Source organism: Bombus terrestris, chromosome 3 (assembly GCF_910591885.1).
Source record: "Bombus terrestris chromosome 3, iyBomTerr1.2, whole genome shotgun sequence".
NCBI lineage: Eukaryota > Metazoa > Arthropoda > Insecta > Hymenoptera > Apidae > Bombus > Bombus terrestris.
In genome coordinates, this window is record NC_063271.1 from 7,138,800 (window position 1) to 7,164,250 (window position 25,451).

Genomic DNA, 25,451 nt, shown 5'->3' on the forward strand with positions numbered 1-25,451 from the left:
TGCGAAACGTCACGTAGTTGGTGTTGCTAGGCGGTCTGTTAAAGAACAGTGGGAGGGAAAAATTAAGAGGGAGGGGAGAATTATACAAAAGCCGTGTCATCAGGTCGGCAAATCAGTTGTGTCGATGCTGAGTGCAAGTAGAGAGATATGTTATTTTTGTCAGTATAGTGTTGAAGCTTTCAGTGAAAGTTGAGGAGAAAGGACTGTGACTGTTATCGCTGCTCCTATTTAAACAATTGAGAAAAGTCATTTTGCCGGCATTACGAAACTTGTTAAATCGCCACCATTGAAAATAGAATATCGAAACTCGGAATACATTCGTAGCGCTGAAGAAATAATCCTACTATTGTATATTATAAGAAGGTCATTGTGACATTATTAGTTGTGTTCTGTGTCTCCCTGACTCTTTGTGGATATTTCTGTGCGTGTCTGTGCAATATCTCTCAAATATGGAGGTTTTGCCATGTCCTGTAAATGTGGATTTTAATAACACGAGAGGTAAATCTACTTAATATTTTTTAATCACTTCTATGTGTTAACTTAAACGTTTCTTCCCGAGCTTTTTTTTTCTCTATTTTAACTATATCATATCTTGCATATACATTTAACGGATAACGATCGATCGATGATATCAGCTACATATAAAGTTGATTTTTCGTAGAATAAACGAATAAGCAAATGTCATATTTAAATTATATATTTTACGATTTTTTAAATTTTATTCATGTACTTTATACTCTCGGAGAGTATTACTTTATGGTTTAACTTCTTTTCCATAATTTTTATGCAATCATTAATTATATCTCTATGGTTACATCATGGTCATACGGAACATATGATTGCATAGAATCGAATGTAATTTGTCCTTTTATTAATTTTTGTTGTCGTTCTTTTTCTTTCTCTTTTGAAAGGAAGAAGAAGAAGAAGGAATTTCTTTAACTAGAAAGTGATAAGTAAGCAATATTATAATAATAATTACATAGACGTATAACATAAAACGATTTAGTTTCGAATAAATTATAACTATTTAAATAATTTGGTGCCGGTAGGGCCGGCCGGCACGTACACTTTACGCAGATATAGACATAGTCTGTGGTGTTTGGTATACGCGTGCGCAAGTAGTAATCACAGCTAGATGGTTACATATCTAAAGACATGTCTCTCACTGTAAAACAAGTGTGAGAATCGTAACAATGATAGTGATAATCTTAATTGTTCGTTCAAGTAAGCAACGATAATCGTAATTAACGGAATGCATATTTTTCGTGTTTAGCCGGAACAGTGGCCGAAGAATTTGACGGAGCTTGTCAGGCTCTAGCAAAACGATTGGAAGTTGAACTTAGGCGAGCAAAACATGTACAGTTAGCATGCGGGGAAGTTCTGTTACCTTCTGATCTTTTACCTAGAATTGCTAAAACTGTACTTAGCATGGCTGAGAACGAACCTTGCGGCCTTAGGTAAGCTATTTTCTTATTTAATAATTGTTTTCCTACTTTTTCTCAAAGTATGTTATGTCTTCTATGGATATGGTATTTTTATTACAGAGGTTGCACCTTGTTTATTAGCTTCGAAACAGATAGTGTATGCAGGAAATTGTCAAAGATACAATGTGATCCTAATACAGTATCAACATTTGAACTTTATTTGACTTTGAAACAAGATCATACATCTTGGCATATTCTGTTACCTCAGTTTTTGAAGTAAGTCGTATATTGCTCCCTTTAAACTTAACGGAGATGAGCTGGATTCATTTTAATTCATTTATTTTTCTTTACAGAAATCTTACACGGGGAGGTACTATTATGATCAGTAGAGATTACACTTTAGAGAAAAAAAAATTATATAGATCGTATCAGCAATGAATGATACCACTATGTCCAGGAGTCATTGCATGATTGTCTTGATAATTGTGATTATTCGAAGCTCCTCTAATTATAAGTAGGCTCCAATGTGGCCTTTTTTACTTTCCACACAAAATAAGCAGATCAATTTTTCTGATGTGCTTATATTTCGCGATATATTTCATTTAACGGTAGCTAACATAAGGAACGAGTAACAGAAAAGTAAAGTATAATGTAAAGAGAAGAGCGAGGAAGAAAGAGGCAGAATCTGTGCGTTTTGACAATTGTGATAGTAAAGCATAAAAAGATTTGTAGTATTGTTAAGGCTGAAAAGTTTCTTTACGTGATTTCTAGATTTTGAATATTGCCTGACATTTGTAATTCGTTTTAAATATAATTGTTTCTTTATATGTAAGTGTAAACATATCTGATCAATCAATGCTGCAGATTAGAATTTCTATAATAATGTAGATAGTGTGTTTTATGAATTAATTTTAAAAATATTTGGTGATACAAATTTCTAGATTTGCGTAGGGGGACATTCTCTCATAAGAGATGTAAACTGTATCTTCGTTTAACGAAGAAATGACTTGGTATGTAAGACTTGTAACAATAGTTTGTTTGCGTTTACACGTAATAATGCGATAAAATTTAAATCAACTTTTCTTGATTAGTAACAAGAATAAAAATAATTAAACTATAGAAGTAGTAATAAGAATAGATATGTAGTTTCAAAAATGCCAATGGATATCTAAAGTAATTTCATTTGATACAAATAGATTTGTACAATTTCACCTGACCTAATTTTCTTCTATGATGTATCCCTTTTTATCTATTAATTAATTATCAATTGATGTAATTTATCTATCTTTCTGTATACACATACACATACATGTAACCCATTTTTTCAATTATTTCATTTTCAATGTCTCAATGTGATTTTCTTGTATGAAAAATCTTAATACTCTTAGATATCGATTGGTGACAATGTTGTGATAGTAATAAAACAAAAAAACACAATTGACATAAAATAGGAATCTGTACAATAATATTTTAGAGGATTGGACATACATGCAACTTCTTCAATATCTGTAATATCTATAATTCCGAGAAACAGTTTGTCTAATTATGATATTGTCGGTTTATTATTATTATCATCTTATATAATTATATTATTTTAATCAAATAAGCTTCGTTTATGAAATTTAAAATGACTGTATTGGAAGAGAAAACGAAAAAATATGTAGGAGCAACCACGTGTATGACTTTATAAGACTGATCAGTGTTAGAATTTCAAGATAATATTTGTACGCGTGTAAAAGTATTCGGAACGATAAAGAAGAGATATTGAATCGCACACCGAATACAGATCGAAGAACTTTGGACAAGTTTCGTGAATTAAAAGTAGTTGAAAACAAAACGTTCTCCCTACGCTTGTTATAATAACAAAGAAATTAGAAGAAAAAAGAACACCTGATTCTATTGATTACGTAGGAGTAATCAGAGTATAAGACGCTGTTACATATATTTTGTACTTCATTAAAGACATTAGAAGTATAGTGTGTGTATGTGTGTGTGTGTGGAGAGAGAGAGCGTATGGGTATGCGCGCGCGCGCGCATGTATTTAATTTTTTATATTTGATATATATTGTTAAATATTATTTGCTTAGAAAAAATGTGGCGAAAAGTTGAGAAAAATACAAATTTTGAACGTTATATCTGATATGCATTTCATCTTTTTTTTTTCTTTCATTAGTTCATATTCATTTAAGTTCATTCATATATTCTTTTTCTTCTTAATAAAATTTACTCCACATACAACTTTCATTTGTAAAATTTCCATTACATCGAACATATACATAGATCCTTTTATCGATTAAATTGTTGTAGATATATAAAACATCTAGTTTTTCTTCAGCTCAATACCGCCTATATGTGATGTTGATTCTAATTTGTGATCTTAACAATAAACAAAGATTATAAAAAATATTTGTTTTATTTACCCATATTTATTTCATTCGTTTCACATTTAAAGTGTTCGATTCAGGATAGTCGCTGTGATCTGGTAAAATTGTACACAAGATCTCTATCCTGCAAAATGATACATCTTACATGAGAATTCCTTCTTTTTTATTTACTAAAAATTGTTATAAAATTCTACAAAATATTTTTTCCACCTCTTCTACTTTTTGTAAAATTTTAACTAACTTTACCTCTCCAATGATCGTTGGAGTGGTATCTTCGCTGCTGTTTCCTTTTTCCATGGCAAGAGTTTCATTTTATTTTGTTTTAAATTTTTCGACAATTGCTGAATATTTGTTATGTTTTCCTGTTTACTATCATCCTTATTGTTGCCATTTTGCTTTGAAATCTTTACCAATAAGTCAGTCTTATTCTTTTCTTTGAAATTATTTGGTCGATCATATATTCTTTCTGTTGAATCTATGGTATGTTGTTCAGGCATAGGTAAATAGCTGTCGTTTTTCGAATAACTATTTGATTTTTTCCTTTCATTAAATACTTTACATGATTTTTTTATTTCAGAAGATATCATCGTTCCCTCTTTATTCTTTTGTTTTAATTTTTCTTTGTTAATATATCTTAATTTTGTTTGTTGTTTTTGCGTGATTCTATTTAATGGCTTCGTAGCAATTATCGATGGTAATGGGGGAATAAATGTTAGTGTAGGTGTTGATTTTTGGATAGAAATTTGCGATACCTTCCCAAATATCCAGGAGTCGACAGACGAAGGTTGCGGTTCGACATCGACAATCAAATGTATCGCCTTTCCAGTTGTATCCTGTCTCCAATAAGGATCTAATCTTAAGAATATCCACTATAAGAAAAAGAGAGGAAGTAGGTAAAAATTAGAGAAGTTAGAAAATGAAGGATACTCGCATTGAACAACCGTAGCCAAACCACACGGGCACATTCACTATTGAATTGGAACAGTTTCTTTTTGAAATAATATTTTTCAAACACATTTGCGATTGCTGTGCTAACAATTTCTTCGCGAATATAACCAATTTGATGTTCCGTTAATTGGTCCTGTAGGAAATCATGCCACTTCAGTTCTTGAACGTCAGATGGAAATAAATGAAACATGCTGAGAAATTGATATTCCAGCCAATTATATACACTATTTTCTTTCAAATTTAATGAATTTATTCTTCTTTCATTCATCTTTTTCTCTTTATTCTATAGAAAAATATTCAATGATATTGTAATTAGTCATTCTTTAAATCACTTAATTGTTTAATATTAAGATATGATACGTATTTATTATAGTACATTATGCAGATTGATTTGAGTATGATATGTAACAACTATAATAAAATTCAACTACACATACTTAACCTTTAAACGTTTTATTTCTTTCTTTATATATTTATTGTCTCGAAGTATTCTTTTTTTTCTCTTCGTATAGAATGTACAATAATATGTGCGCAACAAATAAATAAAATTTGTTGGCGCAGGGAATTTCTTTACAATCAAGGAAATTACATGTGTATCATCATCGTTCGTGTTTTTTTTATAAATAAATATCTTAAACTCAGAAACGATACATATATACATACCCACATGCATGTATATATGTTACAATGTACGAAGCATAGGTAGAAAAAAGAAAATTACGAGGTTAAATACGTTTTACATTATTTAACATGAGCCTCGAAATGCAATTTATATTTTCTACTTTGATTTTTATTATAATAGAAATATTTAACAAACATTTATTTTTTTAATTTGTATTGATCGTATTATATGACCTTTTATATAAATCAGTTTAATCACATAGAATAATTCAAATTACCTCATGAAACAAGCAAAAAACGTAAAAGAAGATACGAGGTAGATTCGACAATGTATCTACGATTATTTCTTCGAGTCAACTCGACTTACAGTACTATTACTTAGTTATACCATTTCTTTTTTTTTTTTTAAGAAATTAACAAATATTTTACGAGATGATAACTCGAAACAAAAATGCAAATTTCTCATACTGCAACTGTCATTTTCCTACTGTAATTCTTAAATTCGAGCTTCTGCGTGAATGAACACAAATGACGATAAGACCTCTTCGGTATCGCGAATACTTTCACGATATACACTCACGATAAAATAATACTGATTTCCTTGTTCACGCATTGACCGCATGTCTTCCTTGCTCATTACATGTTACTTGTTCTCCTACCGGTACACTGATCGCATACTTTGCACGGTTTAATCACTGAAAAAGTTTAAAAAAGAGAAGAAAAACGCGGTAGGAACGAAAAGGGTAGAAAGAAATAGCCGAATTCTGATCGACTACACTTAGAACGTATGCATCTTAAGCCATAACGCCAGTTATAACACCACCGGATACAGGAAGACCAGTTTCCCCCATTAAGGCCAGATCTATTTCTCTTGCAGCTTGCCTACCTTCTGTGATTGCCCAAACTACCAGGGATTGTCCACGCCGGCAATCTATGTGGAATAACAATAACGCGTTAATCAGGTAATAAAATATACGAAATGAGACTTGAGAAAACGAGGATCCATTTGACGTATAGTTATTGGATGTAAAAGATGGTAATACAAATAAAACGTAAAAACTTACCTCCTGCTGCATATATTCCATCTAAACTTGTCTTGTAATTTCCAACTGGTGTTTTGAAATTACCTCTTTCATCCATTTCCGTATTTAATTCTGTTGCAATATATTTTTCTGGACCTAAGAAACCCATAGCGAGTAAAACTAGGTCACATTTGTATATCTAAATGAAAATCAAAGCATTAGAAAAGATAATAAAGACGCAATAAGTTACAAATTATAATTTTTACTTTTTCTGTCCCAGGAAGCTCTTCCATTTTCCAACGTCCGTTTTCCATTGTCCATGATACTGACACTGTTTTAATACCACTTACGTGACCATTTCCATCGTCTAAAAACTCCTATAGGAAGTATATAAATGAACGTGAAAGGAAGAATGGAAAACAGTAAAGGAACATATATATATATAAGAATTTTTACGTACTTTACTCAATGTACTAAATTGACGGGGATCTCGGCCAAACTTCAAGGAAACTTCCTCATGGCCATAATCCACTTTAAATACACGTGGAAATTGAGGCCAAGGATTATCGTGCGCTCTTTTGTTTGGTGGTTCGGGTAAAATTTCAAAAGTTGTGATCGTTTTGGCACCCTACATGATAGTAATTAAAAATATACATAATGTAGAATGTATCGTGATTTCAACAAATTGTATTTTCTTTCCATTTCATCTTTTTCATCAATAGAAGCATAACTGAATTACTATATGCATTACAGTTTCGAACAAACAATAAATTTGCAGCAAATTACTTCGAAATTTTCTTAGATGTATAAAGTTGTACTAAAGATATAAATTTTACCTGTCGCAAAGACGTAGCTATACAATCACAACCAGTATCGCCACCACCTATTATAATAACATCCTTATCTTTAGCTATTAAACGCATATCTAGTGGAGCGTTATTCCCCATTTGATTCTTTTGCCAATTTTCCAAAAAGCTTACAGCAAAATGAATTCCTTCAAGGTGTCGACCTGGTATTTGTAAGTCTCTTGGCCAAGTTGCGCCAGTACATATTAACATTGCATCATATTGTTCCCGTAACTCCTACAATATATATACATACAAAAGATCAATATATACAAACAAGACAACAATCATAAAATCAAGAAATAAGTTACAAGTATGAACGTAATTACTACATAAATAAAACTGAAACATTATTTACATTAGCAGAAATATGTTTTCCTACATCGACGCCAGTCTTAAATGTAATACCCTCCGCCGCAAGAAGAGAAACCCTTCTTTGAACAACTTGTTTCGATAACTTCATAGTCGGAATACCATATTGCAGTAGACCTCCAATTCGGTCATTTCTTTCATAAACAGTCACCGAATGTCCTGCTTTATTTAATTGATGAGCTGCCGCCAAACCAGCCGGACCTGAGCCAACTACTGCCACTCTTCGACCGGTTCTAGTTGTTGGTGGATGCGGCACTATCCAACCTTGTTCAAATGCGTGATCAATTATCGCACATTCAATGTTCTTTATTGTAACTGCTGGTTCAGATATACCCAAAACACAGGCACCTTCACAAGGAGCTGGGCAAACTCTTCCAGTGAATTCTAAATATACATACGATATTTATTACGTATTAATTCAAAATTTTAGCAATCTTAAAAAATACACGTTGTTAACTGCAAGCCTCATCTTTACCATTCAAATCACTTTTTTAATTGTACAGACCTGGGAAATTATTAGTTTGTAACAATTGATTTAAAGCTTCTTTCCAATTCGATTGGAAGACAAGATCATTCCATTTAGGAATGATATTTCCTAGAGGGCAACCATGGCTACTTTGACAAAATGGTACACCGCATTCCATACATCTTGCTGCCTGCACGCGTAATCCTTTACGAACCTTTTGAAAGTTATAAATTTCATTCCAATCGGTAATTCGGTTTTCAACTGGCCGATAAATTCCCATTTGTCTTCTATATTTAATAAATCCTCTAAAAATTAAAATAATAATATATATATATACCAATTTAAAAATTTGAGATAATTATGTGCGATTTAAATTCTGAGTAAGAGCTTTTAGCTATGTTACTGAGTCGAGAGAAACATACCTTATCTTATCCAATTTTTGCTGCTCCATATCAGTATCTACAATAGCATCTTCAATATCTTTGATCTGGATGTTTTCCGTCTGAGAACTTCCATTCGGTATTGGTTGTGTTTGTTTAGCTTCTTCGACTTGTTTTAATGCCCGCTGGTACTCATACGGAAATACCTTCGAAAAAATTAGAATATCAATACATTCACAATAATTATGACTGATTAATCATCATTTACCTTAACGAATCGTGTAGTTGGTTCAGGCCACAACATCAAAAGATCTTCAGCTATTAAAGAACCAGTTTTCTCAACAAATTCTTCTAAAAGTTGTTTCACATATGCAATATCTTCTTGCTCACTTAAAGGAAGCAATTCTACCATTTCAGGATTACATTTACTGTGTATGAAAAATTAATTGATTAAGAATATATGCACAATAAATATATAATGTATGGCAAAAAAAAAAAAGAAGAAGAAAATGGAGTGATGTACCTCTTGAACGATCCGTCTACATCTAAGACATAGGCTATCCCACCGGACATTCCAGCTGCGAAATTTCGACCGGTAAGACCCAGAATAACTGCACAGCCGCCAGTCATATATTCGCACCCATGATCACCGACACCTTCGACTACTACTATGGCGCCACTGTTACGAACGCTAAATCTTTCAGCAGCGATTCCTCGAAAATATGCTTTGCCAGAAGTTGCACCATAAAGGCAAACATTACCAACGATTACGTTATTTTCGGACTTGAAAGTAGAATCTTTTGGTGGATATATAACGATTTCTCCTCCACATAAACCCTAAAAATTATAGGAATATGTACCAAATGTGTATATGACGCATAATATGTACAATATCGATGATCTTAAATAGCTCAGTTAGAAAAACATATTTACTTTGCCAACATAATCGTTGGCATCTCCCTCGAGAGTAACATGAACGCCTTTGGTCATGAAAGCACAGAAGCTCTGACCTGCAGAACCTTTCATTTTTATGTTGATACTACCTTCAGGTAAACCAACTTCGCCATATAATCTACCAATAAAAAAAGAAAGACATAATATTACACAATTAGTCAATTGTTGAAACCATTCGCAATTACCAAAAGACGTAAGACAAAGACATTTACTTTGAAATATGGTAACTTAATGTTGCTGCAAATGCTCTACATTCGTTATTAATATTTAATTCAATATCAACACGTTTTTGTTTTCCTTTCAATAAATCCATGGCTAATTCAATGACATGATTGTCCAATCTGTTTTCTAGTTGAAAGTCTTGTTTCATCGATCCTCCCTGAATATTTACTCCAGGACGAAGTTCAAGCGCATTACGCAAAATATTATCGAGCTTTAATGTTTTAGCCTTCTCTACTGAGATATCTTCGCGAACTTTCAACAAATCCGTACGACCTATTAGATCTTGAAATTTACGTAATCCAAGGCTGGCCATGTGAGAACGTACCTAACAAAAAAATGTATCTTGCATGATTCAATGGATATTTCCTATAACAAAGATGCTTGGGAAATTATTATTGGGAATTCCTTATTTCTATTCTTAGTATCAAATACCTCTTCTGCCAATGCGAAGAAAAAATTAATAACATGTTCCGGCTTTCCTTCAAATTTTTTTCGAAGTTTTGGATCTTGTGTTGCAACACCCACGGGACAAGTGTTTAAATGACATTTTCTCATCATAGTACAACCCATGGAAATTAGTGGCGCAGTACTAAAGCCAAATTCGTCAGCACCTAAAAGAGCCGCAACCACTACGTCAAATCCTGTACGCATTTGTCCATCTGCTTGTACAATGACACGTGATCGAAGATTATTTAAGGTTAAAATTTGATGGGTCTCCGCAACTCCTAATTCCCAAGGTAATCCAGCGGATTTTATTCCTGTCCAAGTACTAGCACCAGTTCCACCATCATGGCCAGATATTACGATATGCTCTGCTTTCCCCTGTATAATATATGCCATAATAGAAGACAGTGTAGTAAAAAAAAGGGGAAGAAGATACAAGATAAAAATGATGATTAGAAAAATGTATTTGAAAATGTATTCTCTGCTCTCGACAAGTTAAGATATACTATTTCTAGGTATGATTACCTTTGCAACACCTGATGCGACTACACCTACTCCTACTTCCGACACTAACTTGACAGAAATACGAGCATTTGGATTTGCACATTTCAAATCATAAATTAATTCCGCAAGATCTTCGATCGAATAAATGTCGTGATGAGGTGGTGGTGAAATTAGACCTACACCAGGTACAGAATGTCTAGTTGCAGCAATCTCGGCAGTAACCTATATACAGATTATATAGCTTTTACAACTCGACCATTATTCTGTGTACACTATGCTTGAGGTATAATTAATAAAGATCTGTTTTACCTTATAACCAGGCAACTCGCCACCTTCTCCTGGCTTCGCACCTTGTGACATTTTGATTTGAAGATCATCAGCATTTGCTAAATAACTCGAAGTGACACCAAAACGACCGCTGGCAACTTGCTTAATGGATGATCGTTTGTTAAACTCTGGATCCTGATTCAGATACCTAAATGACGAGTTTTACTTTACGTTATTAGGTGATTTTTTATAGGCAAATGGAAAATAAATATACGCACGCATTTAAGTGAGTGTGTGCGTGAATATGAGAATCTACAGTAATACCCGGTTTACTGTTGCAATTTTGCCGACTTAATTATCACAAATTTGTCCCCACCAATCCTTTGACCACTTCCACGGAACAAGCGCTATGTTATTTAACTCGTGATTGACGTTATTTCAACTAGGAATGAGTCATAAAATAAGAAAACTAAAATGTTTATATTTTTTACTTTATAAGTATCAAATTACTTCAATCAAGCTGCTGAGAATTTTCTGATGAATAAGATACCAAACATGATATATTCGTCATATTTGGATGAGTTTGAATTACACGGATAGATATGGGTATATGACACACCATACTCAAATTTTTCTCCCTATTTCATTCTCATTCAATCTCATTTTTCACTCTCGTTACTCTCGTCACTCCGATATATCCAAGAAATGAGCGGATTCAATAGAAATAACACCCAGCAACTCCCAGAACATCTACTTCCTCAGTCGAAATGAAAATCCGAACATGCGACAATTAAGTGGATATTATTATATTTGTCGTGTGTATATATGCATATGCTATTCATAAAAAAAGATATAATTTGTCATAAATTTAGAATGTAAATACCTGTCAGCATTTTCACCACCTTCGCCGGTATTCGATTTACCACCAATACGATTCATCGCAATCGCTAATGTTGTATGTGCTTCTATAGAAATACTTCCAAAACTCATAGCTCCAGTTGCAAATCGTTTCACTATCTCAGATGCTGGTTCAACCTCTTCAATGGGTATGGATTTTTCTGATTTTTGTACTAATTCCAATTGACCACGTAAGGTGCATGCCCTGATCATTTCCATTGTAGTTTTTCGATATTTTTCATAAGCGTTCCAGTTCTTAGAATTTACATAATCCTAAAAAAAAGCAAAAGAGATACAGAAAATGGAAAAATAGCAATTATTTCTTTTTTATCCATTCTAATAAAAAATATACGTATATTATCAATACTTTGCAAAATATATTATTAAATGAATTTACCTGCAAGCTAGCAATACTATCGGGATCATTTATGTGTTTTTCTCCACCAGATCGCCAATGATAGACTCCTGGATTGCGAATAACAAGCATATCCATAGGTTTTGTGCAATAAGTAATTTGATGTCTTTCAAATGCTTCTTTTGCCAAAATATCAAAAGTAACTCCACCAATACGAGATTGTGTACCCTGTATAGAAAATAACACGCAATAAATGTTAAAAGGTTAAATATGTACAATGAAAGTAAACGATAGAAACAATTAAGAGTACATCATTAAAACTAGTGAATCATAGCAATTACATTCATTAATTGGATCCAATTTTTAATCATTCGTACCTTTCACGATCGTATCGTTTTCAATCATCATTAAACGATTTTTTGCCGATTCGTATGATACATACCTTAAAGCATTTATTGATGACTTCGTCTGACAAACCGACTGCTTCGAATATTTGCGCTCCTTTATACGATTGTAATGTAGAGATTCCCATTTTTGCCATTACTTTAGCTATTCCTCTATCCATTGCTTCCGCATAGTTCTGTAACGATATTTCATTCATATTCATCCACCATCATTATCATTATTACCATCGTCGTCAATATTCCCGTTCCTTCTCATACTTGTTTTATCGTTAAGTAATATAAAGTTTTAAATCGTGAATCACAACACCACAATATTAAAAAAGAACTTACCGCACATAAAGCATTATCGGTTAATGACGAATCAAGTACGCCATCCATACGAAGATTTCTTGCCATTTCAAATACTAAGTACGGACAAATGGCGTCCGCTCCATAGCCAAGTAGCAGACATATATGATGTATTTCTCTAGCTTCAGCAGTTTCTACAATGAGACCAACTTTCATACGTTGTCGTTCTTCGATCAGATTGTGATGCACTGCGCCCAAGATTAACAAGCTGCTTACAGGCACTCTAGTGATAGCAATGAAACATTATACTATTAAATAATTACTTTCTATATCATCAGACTAGCAAATCTGTATAATCACTTAAATAATATTTTCACCTTTCCGGGCTACTCAGCCGATCGGATAGAACGATAAATTGATAACCTTCTTTTGCAGCTTGATTAGCCTCCTGATTGACACGATTTAGTGTATTCACTAATCCAGGTGGACCATCTTGCACAGGATATGTTGCATCGATTATTTTAGTTTTCCAACCACGATAATTCGTTCGTTTGATTATGTCGAGATCATCCAAGGAAAGTATTGGTTGTCGTAAAAATAATCTATGTACTTGCAGTTCGTTTGGCTCAAGCATATTACTTTCTGGCCCAATAGGACAAAGCATTGACATTACGATTTTTTCTCTGAAAGGGTCTATCGGAGGATTTGTCACCTAAGAATAAATTTTAAGGAAAGAGTATAAATGTACATGTTAAAATATATTACACTTAAATATCAACTATACAGTTGTTTTCGTAAATTATTCCTACCTGAGCAAACAGTTGCTTAAAATAGTCGTAGATAAGGGGTTGAAATTGAGAAAGACAAGCTAATGGCGCATCATTACCCATAGAACCCAGTGCTTCTTTCCTATATAAGAATTTTACAATTTCAATTTATATGTAACATAATATGTGTTATATGACCAATATATCTATAGTGTAACTAGTAAATATATACACGTGTCTTCGTTTACTGATTACAATTTTAATAGTCTAAAATATAAAAGCCATGTACTTAGACTGCATCATCGGCAGAAGAAGCAAATTAATGGTTTCAAGGGTGTATCCATAGAGGGATAATCTTTTATCGCCTCCCCAAACTCGATTTACTGTAGATATTGGATTTGCATCATTCATCGCTTTTCTTTTAGCTACTTCTTTGTCCATGATCGAACCATTTTCAACAGTGCTTAGTGTCTTTTTATAATCAGCGTCAGCAGCACGTAACTCCTCCATTGTAATCTGTACAGGTAAACGTGCTTAACTGAATAAGATTTATTTGTTTTGTACAAACTATTTATTATGTAAATTGTGATCAGACTAATATTATTATATAGGTAAAATTACTTAAGAATATTGTAGAATCAGACTAAAATTAATTATAAAATAAAGTAATTTCAATGTGTAAATATAGAGCATACTGTATGATTATTTGAAGAAATGTTGAGACAATACGACACTTACCATCTATGTGTAATACAAAGCATGATCACAGCATATAGGATTGTTTGCAAAGAAAAAACAAATGTTTTTTTCATTAAATACATCTTGATATAGACCTAAAGGTTAAAGGTTACAATGCATATTCACATAAATATTTGATTGTTACTTAGCTATATTTCAAAAACATTAAAAGGATGATCAACAATCACAATGATCAATGATGAAACAAAACAAAATAAAAAGAATACCTGATCTTTTAGCCATTTGGAATGTGGTCTACTTCTAGCAATTTGCAACTTCAGTTCAACATCTTCTATGATCCTTTTTTCATGCGTATCAACCAGTAGCATTCTGCCGGGTTTCAAACGGCTCTGTAAAATAGAATAAAGTGTAAATAATTCAACTGTTAAATCATATCTACTATCATCCAACATTTATATAACAACACTGTAAGATAATCCCATAAATTCATACAAATGTAATTTCTAATGATTAATTATATATCATATGTACATGATACATTAAAAAAATTAATAAAAGAAGGAATAATATTTTGTTTTTATAAAATCTAAAATAATATATATAATAAAATATAAAATAGATGCCTGTTATACTGCATATCTATTTCTTTTTTCCAAACTAATCCTCCTACAAGATTTATTCTGCAATGAATAAGAATAGTCATAGCGCTCTTTCATAAAACATCCAGTTGTTGGATGTCTGTTGCCTTTTATGAACTATTTTCAAATTTTACATTAGCTATACGCGCAAGTTTCATCCTTCTCACTTTTCTTGACTTTTTCTTTTTTTAAAGAGAATTGGGCACGTTATTGAGAAAGCTTATAAAAAGCAGAATACACATAATACAAAACATAGACATGCATACACACACTTTCACACTTTTTCAATCATCGGCAGTTTCATATCTGTAACATAAAATATAAAAACAAATGACGAAAAAGCGTATAAAAATTGGAAATAATACGAAGAGGGCAAAGATAATTAATCAGAACTCGATCGAAAGAAAAGGTCAGATAGTAAATTTGTGTCATATTACATACAGCTCTATGGAAAGAATCAATCACTCATCAATATACTTTAAGTCGCAGTCTTTTACTACTTCTGTATAAAAGTACAATATTTAATTTATGTTCAGTAAGTGCTTTCCTCCTTGTGCACATGTAGTATTACCTTTTGCAGGTGAAATTCTGTATATTAAAAACAATATAGAGAAAAAGCATATGGATAGCCGATTGCTTGTTATAAACTAAAAGCTGCTGTAAAATTTCCTCAGAAGCTAGGCCTGATCAATGCCATGTATATTTCTTCATTTACCTTTAAGACTACATTGTTGGACGGAGTGTCATAGACGCCCACTTCGGACGCCATCACCATCATGTTATCCTTAGTGACGTAGAAGCGCGATGGGCGCAGGCCGTTTCTGTCAAACAAAAATTCAGACGCCTTTTATATTACCACCTCATTGTCGCACATTAGTATTAATTGTGACTTTATTTTCTTGTTCGTTTTCTCGTATTACCTTCCTGTCAATATACATCTGTTATACTTTCTTCCTTCCACTTTCAAATCCTTTTCACTCATATACACACTGTCTTAATATTTCTTGCTCTATACCTAGCCAAGCAAATGTCCTTCTTGTTCACTAACTAGTCAATTATGAGAAACAACGATGCATTTACTATCTATGTAAACATACATTTGGTAGACAATGGATTCTTTTTGTAATTTGTAACATATGTACCTTATCTATAAGATATTCTTCTTTTGATAGTATACTATTACATTCTCTAAACATTATAATGCATGTTTATCATTTATCAAGTCCTTTCATAAATATTATACAGATGTAAGTATGTATATAAATGAAAAGTATGTGTATAAGAAATTGAAAGATAATAGTAGATACAAATATAAACGTGTCAGAAAATTTATTTTACATACCTCTACATGTTTATACATACGAAAAAAACATTTCTATATGAAAATTTCCATATAAGACGTGTAACGTTCATATAAGAGAATATATATAAGAGAATACATAAGAGAACGTGTACATAGATGTTTGGTTTTAACTGTTTGCACTCGAGAGGCGACTCTCAGTCACCACGGCGTTCCGTGCTGCAAGTCCAGTGACGAGCGAGAGAAGACAGTCTCTATTTATGCTAGATTTCGACATCTCCAATTGATGAGAGTGAAATATTGATTCGTAAATTGATTCCTTAGCTCTTTGTGTTCTTTGTGTTAGGAAATGTAAACTGTTAGACTTTAAAATAGAGATAAAATATTTAATCCCATATTCCTCTGAAACTATGGTTCTGACAACGTCTCCAACGTTAGTTTGGATTCGAAGATCATGGGAAAAGTATTATAGTTTAGAAACCATAAAAAAATGGTTTTCGGAAGTTAAATTAGCTCAAATGAAGATGAACTTGATTTTGAACTGTTAGAAAATGAGATCAATTATATTCAAGAATGCATCTTTGTGAATGCATTATAAATTATTATATAAAAAAGAAATACAGAAATTAATATTACAAAATCGTGTTTTCAAAGATGTAAATATACATAAATTATTAGAATATAATGTTTTTGTAAGTTAATTTGCATATAAAATCAGTTTACGCTAGCTTAAAATACACGTCACGTATACGCTAAATCATCCGGAGTAGCTGCTACGCCCGAACGAAAAAGTTCTCGAATGCAAAGGGTTAAAATTAATATCACATACATATCATTTACTATATTCAATTATATACATCATTTTCATGAGAGTTTTCTTCAAATAACACTATAAATTCTTTTTGTAAAAGGAGAAAAACAAAAAACATATTATGACAGTGTGCCATTAGGTTTTTTCAGCTGATATGTTATTTATAATAATGCCTATGACATACATACAAATCATATCAAGGTTTTAAATACATACAACTGAGTAAATCTACGTGAAAACGACCAAATGAAATAATAAAAAAAATTTCTAGAGAAAAGAATTATTAAATGAAAATTAAATATTAAATTTTACCTGTCTAAGATAGCACCAACGTAGCGTCCATCTGTAAAGGTTAAAAGAGCAGGACCATCCCAAGGTTCCATCGCACAAGCAGCCCAATGGTAAAAATCGCGCTTCTCAGATGCCATCGTTAAATCGTTTTGCCATGCTTCTGGTACCATTGTCATTACTGCCTAAATGTATATTTCCTTTACAATTCCGTCAATCGATGTGAATAAATCGAGAGAATATGCATTACACATAAACGTTCCACATACCTCTGGCAAAGACCGCTGTCCTACCATTACTAAAAATTCCAAAACACAATCAACGGCCCCTGAGTCCGAGAGATTCGGTTCTACCACTGGATAAAGTTGTTTCAATTTTTCCCCATAAACCTTGCTACTCATCACTCCTTCTCGTGCCTTCATTAAATTTACGTTTCCTCTTAAAGTGTTGATTTCACCATTATGCGCTAACAATCTGCAAACACAGAACACCGTGAATGCTGTGTACGTATATAGCAGTTTATGATCACTAACAATATTGCTTACCGAAGAGGATGCGCCCTTTCCCAGCTAGGAAATGTATTTGTTGAAAATCTTGTGTGAACTAATGCCAGATAGGTTTCAAATTTTGGAGACTGCAAGAAATATGTACAAGTTAGGATAATAATCATGATATACCATATATATGTACACTCTAATGAATTCGAATTCACCTTCAAATCTAGGAAATAGAGCCACAACTGGTCCGCCGTCAATTGTCCTTTATAAACAACCGTTCGTATAGAAAGTGAGCATATATAGTATCTAATTCCTGGTCGTGGTATGGAATGAGACGATCTTTTTCTCAAAATAAAAACCTGCAATGAAAATCAAGATTGGCATTGCAATTCGATAAGTCGATATTACAAGCTTAAACGGAAAATCAAAATATTGGAACGCTGTAAACAATTTTATTTGATTTATATCTTCTTTGATTTCTTTAAAGTTTTGATTGCTCAATCGAATTTATCTGTGCAAATTAATTTAAATATTTATTAACGTAAATATTTATTACGAAGAACAAACCTATTATAATTACATGCAAGTACTACTACATAACTTAAGTTAATAATTCAAATAAAAATATATAGATGACAATATACATATTATATAACAACATATAACTGTAATAATTAATAATTTTAGCGAACGGAGGAGAAACATTGTCCGAAACAATACTCACTTGCCGTTCAAGATTAATATCGTCTTGATCACCAGTGACAAAGACTTGACGCATGTAAGGTTCGCATTTTCGTGCCACTTGGCCAATTCTTGTGTTATCTGTTGGAACATCTCGCCAACAAATTAACTGCAATACGAAGATAGTATATTTATTGCAACGTGTTTCATTTTTACCCGTTGTCAGAGAAATTCTTCATGCAATACAATGAATCGGAGAAAGTGGTTGGAAAAAGATAATATAAACCATACCCTTAAATTGCACTCTTCAACTAACTTTTCAAAAGCAGCCTCAGCTTCTTGATGAGAATTTTGATCAAGAAATAGAATACCGGTGGCATAACGACCGAATTGAGGTAATTCGACATTTTGTCGTTCGCTGAAAAATAAAATGGGTACATGTATTTGAAGTGATGATTTTTGTGTAAAATATTATTTAATATAACGCGTATAAACTTTGATGACGCGTCTGATGATTAATATTAATAGAAGTACTGACAATATTTTGTTTGTCCGTTCAAATTTCAATATAATTAACACTCAGATATTCATTTGTGCGCGTCTACCTTTTTTCCTTTTTAAATTGATGAAGTTAAGAATGAGAAGAAATGCTTAAGCATGAATTTAGGCTTAATTAGGCGTGCATAGGATAGATAACAAAGCACGGACCGGATTACGAGCTGAAGTACATATATCGATACGATACTTGCAAGAACAGCCTTTCTTATCATTCTCTTTTCTCCAGACAAACTGTGCTAAAGGCGTCATTAATAGAATCCTAGATTAGAATAATCAATATCACTGAAGTGATTAAATTTTGAAAAGATGGCACTCTTAGAAAAATTAGTTGGGGGATCAAGCTTCAAATCTGCAGTACAATTTCAGATCCAAAAATTGTGCAATAGTTAATGGCATGGCAAATCGGAATTCCCATTTTTAATACAAACGCGATTATTATCTATGATACAAATACACATGTACATATAGCGAATATATACTGTTGACCTTAGTGACTATTTCCGCATGGTGAAATTAACTTATTGAGCATAAAATAGATATACTTAATCTGCTGTCGCACGTCATATGAAAAAGATCTTTAAAAACAAAAGCAACCGATAAGTAGTTGAAAAAAAAGAGAAAATTTAAGACTTTACTACATATGAATATACATATAAGTTTACATCGTAGCTATTTAGAATTAAACAGTCATGGTTATATAGACAATATAGCCAGATATTATTTGTTAATAATAATAACAAAAATAGCTAAATAATAATAATATAGTTGATAAGAAGGTAAACACGCATTATTATGATGTACTTGTTGACGTAAAGTGAGATAACCTAGAATTACGCCGTCGATCTGTACGAATTATGAAATTAAACGCACGCGTTATTGGATGCACCGTTTTATTAATACGTCACAGAATGATAAAGGAATGGAAGATTGACGAATCTCGATGTTATCTCTTACCGTAATTCATCGGCGTAATACTCGTGTGGAATTGCACAAAGAACACCGGCCCCGTCACCGGTATCGTTATCGCAGGCGCAAGCACCACGGTGGTTCATACGTGCCGAGAGAATTTCTGCATCGCGAACAATCTGTAACAGAAGAAAGAGGAAATATGTTTCAGTGGATTTGCATCACCAAGACAAAAATGTGTATTATTAAAAATGTCTAGTAGGGAAATAAAACGGATAGACATTTGACACAAAAAGAAAAACTATGACTAATGAAATATGATAAAAATTATGTGTGGGATTTTCCACAGTCGCGTGGTAACTCACTTTATGGGACTTTTTCCCATCTATTGCAACAATGAATCCAACACCGCAAGCATCCCTTTCAAGTGTTGGATCGTAGAGAGCCTGCTTCGGAGGAAAAGACCAGGATTCGGCTTCCTGCATGGTTTCTATTTAAAAGTTTCCACTGATTTTAAAGTAAATCTTAAGAATTTCACTCCCAACGAAAAATACCAAGTAGAAGAAAGTGTAATCGTATTGTGTCTGGAGAAACTGAAAGAAAAAATAAAAACAAATTATATACCAAAAGAAGAAATGAATAGAGAGAAGAAAGTAATTATTAATTGTTAAAAATTAATCGAATTGTTACAATCAGAAGTTTTATACCAAAATGGGAGCCGCGCAGAGATACATAGATACACCGTGTGCGAAATACGAAAATCGAATGTACTTACTTGGGCGCACGGACGTGCTCTCGCGCGCGGGCGCGCGCGCGCTCCATTGATTCATTACGTAAAATGTACGCGCGTAAAATCTACTTAATCGTCTAATGCAATAGATAAACTGTGACCGTGAAGGGAGAGATCGCCATAGACAGAAAATAAAAGTGGGAACAAACAGGTATTGCGCAGATGATCCAACAAATTAAGATTAAATGTGAACTCGACTTTATTCGAGACTCGATCAATGCTAATTTTTACACGACATACTTATACGGATATATTCTATATACGTATATACGTATATATGCAAATAGAAGAACAAATGTCCTTACAAATGTAATTTAAGTTCAGAACATGAAATTAATATGTCTACTTCTTGATTTCGTGATTCCTCTTCTATATACACGTTCTATATGCTGTGTACTGTATATATTGATCAGGATGTTACTTACGGTTAAAATGTTCCTTCTCTCTCCTACCTTCCCACATGTTCACGTGCGCGCACCATATACAATGTTCGAATTGAAATTTGATGTATCGCGAATCCGATCTGGTAAATTATTGATATCACTGATCAGAGGTCACCTCTGCGGTCGAGTTCGAAGGCGTAGATTCTTATATTCATACTCTTCTATCAAAGGTAATGCGAAACTAGACCTTGTTATTGCGCATATTATACTGAACCGATCGATCAACAAACAATAGATACCATTCCTTATGCTCTATTCGCAAATAATTATCCGTTCTGTTTTAATAATTGCAACCAACCAATATCGCTACCAATCAGATAAATAAACTTTACCTATCTTAAACGTATTAATAAATATATTTATTTCATATTTACACCTAACCTTCCGCCCCCGTCCCATCTAACTCTTGATACGTATATATAACATTTAGCTACTAACTCTGATTAATACACGTTGGCCTCGCGCAGTCGCACGTTATAATTAGTTTTCAATTTTTGTAACAATCACAATTGTCACATAAACCAGATCTGTTGGAATAAAAAGCTACGAAATATTCGAAAAAATGAAAAGATGTATCTGTGCGCGTATACGTGTGTATACGCATGCACATACAAGGGCTAAGTATTTGTTCTCTCACAACAGCTATATCGAAGAATTCTTGTCTTACTAACGTCGGTTCTTTTCAACAGTTATCTATTTTATTGTCTCTTGCCGTCTTCCATTTACCTTCCCTATATCTTGCTATTTTGAATTTTTTCGTATGTAGTCGTCTCACAGCTTCATCATCTCGTCATTTCGTCATCTTACCGCTGTCGTTGTCGACGACGATAAATGGCTGCACTATCATTATAGCTATATATCGTTGCGACTACTTTCTCATCCCGTCTTGGTACCTCACGATTCATCCCGCTAGAGAGCTTTGTACATCTTTACTCCTTCACTATTTTCTCTTTTTCTCTTTGCTCTTTCATCATGTCATGCTCCCACTACATATTTTTCTTTCGCCTTCTTCTTCCGGTACATTTTATGCTTGACCATCTAACCAACGCTCATGTCCCAATTAAACTCCAACAAAACTGGTTATCCTTTTTCAAAAAGTTTACTTTTCTCCAATAATTTTCATCTACTATAAATTCTATAGTATCCATTTGTTTCCACGAAAGCTACATTCTGTATTTACGGGGTAACCCATCTCAAAGTTGCATAACTTTTCTTTTTATTATATGTACATTTTTCAGTTTTTGCATCAGACATTTAAAGTTTGTTTTTTTGAAGATTTATAACAGAAAAACTCACAACAGAGCAACAACATGTACTTACCAAACCTACCCTTGCTTTTTTCTTAATTTTAAATACGATATTGTTTAGGGAAGATTAGTTTGACACTACTTTACGATACGTATATTCTAATTCTTATAAATGATACACTTTTCCTATATTTTTTCTTACATGTAGGTCTGTTTTGCTCTTTGCTGAAAATGATGTATAGATAACTCTACGATGTAATATTAGAAAAGGGTAAGAAAATTTGAAGCAAGAAATACTAAAATTAATACAGGCAGAATAAATTATGAGTATCTTAATCCTACGAAATCGAATCTCAGATACACATATGCGACACATCAAATTTTAATATGTACGTAAGTACATACTTGATAGATCAGCAACATTTTTCGTTTACTTGGCAATTCTGTAAAATACATTTCCAACGAAGATAGTTTTGGCTAGTGTAGATTGTAGATATTTGGCGCTTTGCCAACTCAATAGAATCTCGAAAACTCAGTCTTCCTTAAAATACATTTCTATTTCAGTAACATGAAAGTCATTGATAACACCGAAAGTTAGTTTACATACTTCCAACACTACCTGTGTGTAAGAATATCGTTATAATTTGTAAATTTAAAAAAAAATGTCAATCTATTTTCAGTTTCTATTTTTGAAAATCTCTCACAAAATCGACAAAATATCATCGATAGATACTGTTTTTATTCCCTCTTTTTCTATTCATTCATTTCTTCTCTTCCTTTTTCATAGACAAATTATAATTGTCTGTGATAAACTACTAATATTAACCCTTATAAAAAAAGATTTATCATATCTCGCTTATTACTTTCCTCTTCTCCACATGTCAACTATTATAATATATAGTTCGAAAATAATTATCTTGAATTAGTTGGGACATTTTTATTTTGAAGATAACGATAATATTCCGGGAACGGAAACTCCCGTTATCGTTAAAAGTGCACTATATGGATTATATGCATGTAGTGATGTACTATCATATCAGTAGATTTTCTTTAGCAATTTTTATGTTTCTAATCTTTTCTTCTAATCTTTTCCATTATTATAATCCTAATAATCCTTTATAATTCTTTATAATCTTTATTAAATTATGTGATGTTAAATGATCATTCCTTATCAATTATCACTTAATTTCTACCAATAAAACTCCATACGAGAAATTTCATCATATTTTCTCTAGCAGCTCTAATAAAGATGTGATTAAGTGCATTAGAAACAAAAATTAAGAATTAAAGATTAGAATTACTTGGAAAATAGATATTACATGGAAGGATTATATATGAATTACATGTTTTAATCATAAATGAAATTAATAATAACACATTATCAATATCTCGAATTTCGAGTTTGATTTGAATGTTAAATAAACAGGTTTTCTAAACACTTCCAATGAATTTTCCTTTTTATATGACTGGTAGAACGGTTAGTCGTTTTTATACACACGTAGTATGTGCATACATACAGTCATACGCAACGTCGATGATTCGACATTCACCGATGTTAACGATCGATAATTTATATCCCATTTCCCATTTAAGATTATACCATTAACTTAATATCTCTATGAGGTGTTTCACTGCACGAACAAAATATTTACAAGAGAGATTTTTATGTTTCTACATATGTTGATCTATATACCATATCATACTTAAACAATATATCCAATAAAAATAATACTTCTTTGGACTAAAGTAAACTAGTTATTCACCATTAGTCTTGTTCATGCGTATGCAATCCAAATTAAAACAACTTAGTAAATTAAAGTAGAAATATGAACGAAATAATACTTACCTATATGTTGAGCCGTTTCAATGACAAATAACACGCATGTGCTTAATCCGTACTGATTAGTTTGCAAAAATTAGAAATTATGTTCCTGTATTCAATGTTCCAACTTATGCTTCTATCCTCCTTTCTTCTACTTAATAACTGTTTCTTCCGTTTCTGAACCAATTCTCATACATATAGCATACATGAACATGAACAGACGTAAATCAGCCAATATTTTCTTTCAAGTATGTTCACTAAAACAATTTTTCACTGATGTCTTCAAAGTGTCCACAATAATAAATGTCTCTACGTAAAAAAGTACTTGAGGCTGAATGGATTTTTGTTATTCTTTTAAAGAATTCACTTTTGTGCCACGAATTCGGCTAAAGCGTAAGCGTAATAATCACTTACTTATAATTATAATATATCGAATCGACTAACACGATTTGTCCAAATTTAGTTTAAGACACCTGACGATATCCTACGGATCAAAGAGGAAATGTTTCCTTCCACCTGACGCGACTATGCCGCCTCTCTCGGGAAATTTCCAGTCAATGTCAGCTAAATTGTAACACGTGTATGCGCTCTCTATCGTATGGTTCTCTATTCTCTATATGCATGCTATATGCAATGCGCCAGTCGATGTCGATATGGATGAAAGGACTTTGATTGGCTGATTGGTTACACACCGAAATATCTGAAAAATAAGCTTTTTATGCAAAATAAAATTGACGCAATGAAGATTTCACCGTGTTTAAATTTCTTTACTTTTAATTTCATTTATCAGTTATATCGTTAAACTTTGCTACGAAAAGTGACAAGTAGTTTATAAACTTTTAATTACATTAAAGAAACGATATGAGATCTGTATTACAGATGATAGAATACTAAGATTTAGAATACTATAAATATGATTCTTTGGAATTTTCCGATATTAAGTAACGTATTTTTACTCGAAACAAATTAAATTCAGTTGTTTATTCTTACTTTTTTTCTTTATTCTTACTATTTTTTTATTTTTTATACTATTTTATTTTCTATACTATTCTTACTATTTTTTTATTTTCTCTTCAGAAACATGTATGTATATGTATATCATTTATAATTTAATTTTCTAATGGTATTAAGTCAAATATGCGTCATTATAGCATTTTTATGAAAAATTGAAATTTTTCTACGTTATAAAATTTGTATTTCAATATAA

At 32.3% G+C, this 25,451-nt stretch overlaps 3 protein-coding genes and 1 long non-coding RNA gene across 7 annotated transcripts; 2 read left to right on the forward strand and 2 right to left on the reverse strand.

The window, feature by feature from the left end:
- The first annotated feature begins 95 nt into the window (after positions 1 to 95).
- Positions 96 to 6,080, forward strand: LOC100648738 (protein charybde). The gene is made up of 4 exons (XM_003394369.4): positions 96 to 498; positions 1,274 to 1,457; positions 1,545 to 1,700; positions 1,778 to 6,080. The coding sequence occupies exons 1-4, from the start codon at positions 450 to 452 to the stop codon at positions 1,860 to 1,862; spliced, it is 474 nt and encodes a 157-aa protein (XP_003394417.1). The 5' UTR covers positions 96 to 449; the 3' UTR covers positions 1,863 to 6,080.
- Positions 3,594 to 4,871, reverse strand: LOC100648623. Its single transcript, XM_048404456.1, has 3 exons — positions 4,740 to 4,871; positions 4,055 to 4,658; positions 3,594 to 3,932 (listed from the first exon to the last, which is right to left on the reverse strand). Exons 1-3 carry the CDS (start codon positions 4,771 to 4,773, stop codon positions 3,851 to 3,853), a joined length of 720 nt encoding a protein of 239 aa, XP_048260413.1. The 5' UTR covers positions 4,774 to 4,871; the 3' UTR covers positions 3,594 to 3,850.
- On the reverse strand, positions 5,194 to 21,299 carry LOC100648506 (glutamate synthase [NADH]). Of its 4 annotated transcripts, none has more exons than XM_012320449.3 (34): positions 21,158 to 21,299; positions 20,308 to 20,535; positions 19,991 to 20,121; positions 18,770 to 18,896; positions 18,522 to 18,647; positions 18,013 to 18,156; positions 17,846 to 17,934; positions 17,570 to 17,774; positions 17,325 to 17,485; positions 15,617 to 15,722; positions 14,530 to 14,652; positions 14,303 to 14,305; positions 13,854 to 14,080; positions 13,607 to 13,706; positions 13,175 to 13,509; positions 12,840 to 13,080; positions 12,548 to 12,685; positions 12,148 to 12,333; positions 11,737 to 12,023; positions 10,896 to 11,061; positions 10,608 to 10,808; positions 10,071 to 10,460; positions 9,629 to 9,963; positions 9,396 to 9,534; positions 8,986 to 9,299; positions 8,731 to 8,890; positions 8,505 to 8,668; positions 8,122 to 8,387; positions 7,603 to 8,000; positions 7,236 to 7,481; positions 6,860 to 7,027; positions 6,666 to 6,776; positions 6,442 to 6,598; positions 5,194 to 6,308 (listed from the first exon to the last, which is right to left on the reverse strand). In XM_012320449.3, the coding sequence occupies exons 2-34, from the start codon at positions 20,425 to 20,427 to the stop codon at positions 6,172 to 6,174; spliced, it is 6,201 nt and encodes a 2,066-aa protein (XP_012175839.1). In that variant the 5' UTR covers positions 20,428 to 20,535; positions 21,158 to 21,299; the 3' UTR covers positions 5,194 to 6,171. The 4 variants fall into 4 exon arrangements, with proteins under 4 accessions (XP_012175839.1, XP_012175840.1, XP_012175837.1 ...); XM_012320450.3 differs by lacking the exon at positions 21,158 to 21,299 and adding an exon at positions 20,718 to 20,850; XM_012320447.2 differs by lacking the exon at positions 21,158 to 21,299 and adding an exon at positions 20,650 to 20,731.
- Positions 21,207 to 24,988, forward strand: LOC125384726. The gene is made up of 2 exons (XR_007223462.1): positions 21,207 to 21,345; positions 24,708 to 24,988. It is a non-coding gene; the product is annotated as an uncharacterized LOC125384726 (long non-coding RNA).
- The last annotated feature ends 463 nt before the right edge of the window (positions 24,989 to 25,451 follow it).

Coding starts and splice junctions, on each gene's coding strand:
- LOC100648623 (XM_048404456.1), bottom strand. CDS start 4,773: ATGTGCCCGTGTGGTTTGGCTACGGTTGTTCAAT. Junction 4,659..4,739: donor TTTGGCTACGGTTGTTCAAT/GCGAGTATCCTT, acceptor TCTTAAGATTAG/ATCCTTATTGGAGACAGGAT. Junction 3,933..4,054: donor CTCCAACGATCATTGGAGAG/GTAAAGTTAGTT, acceptor ATCATTTTGCAG/GATAGAGATCTTGTGTACAA.
- LOC100648738 (XM_003394369.4), top strand. CDS start 450: ATGGAGGTTTTGCCATGTCCTGTAAATGTGGATTTTAATAACACGAGA. Junction 499..1,273: donor GGATTTTAATAACACGAGAG/GTAAATCTACTT, acceptor TTTCGTGTTTAG/CCGGAACAGTGGCCGAAGAA. Junction 1,458..1,544: donor AACGAACCTTGCGGCCTTAG/GTAAGCTATTTT, acceptor TTTTTATTACAG/AGGTTGCACCTTGTTTATTA.
- LOC100648506 (XM_012320449.3), bottom strand. CDS start 20,427: ATGCAGGAAGCCGAATCCTGGTCTTTTCCTCCGAAGCAGGCTCTCTAC. Junction 13,707..13,853: donor CTGCCGATGATGCAGTCTAA/GTACATGGCTTT, acceptor ATTCTTATATAG/GAAAGAAGCACTGGGTTCTA. Junction 6,777..6,859: donor AATTTAGTACATTGAGTAAA/GTACGTAAAAAT, acceptor TACTTCCTATAG/GAGTTTTTAGACGATGGAAA.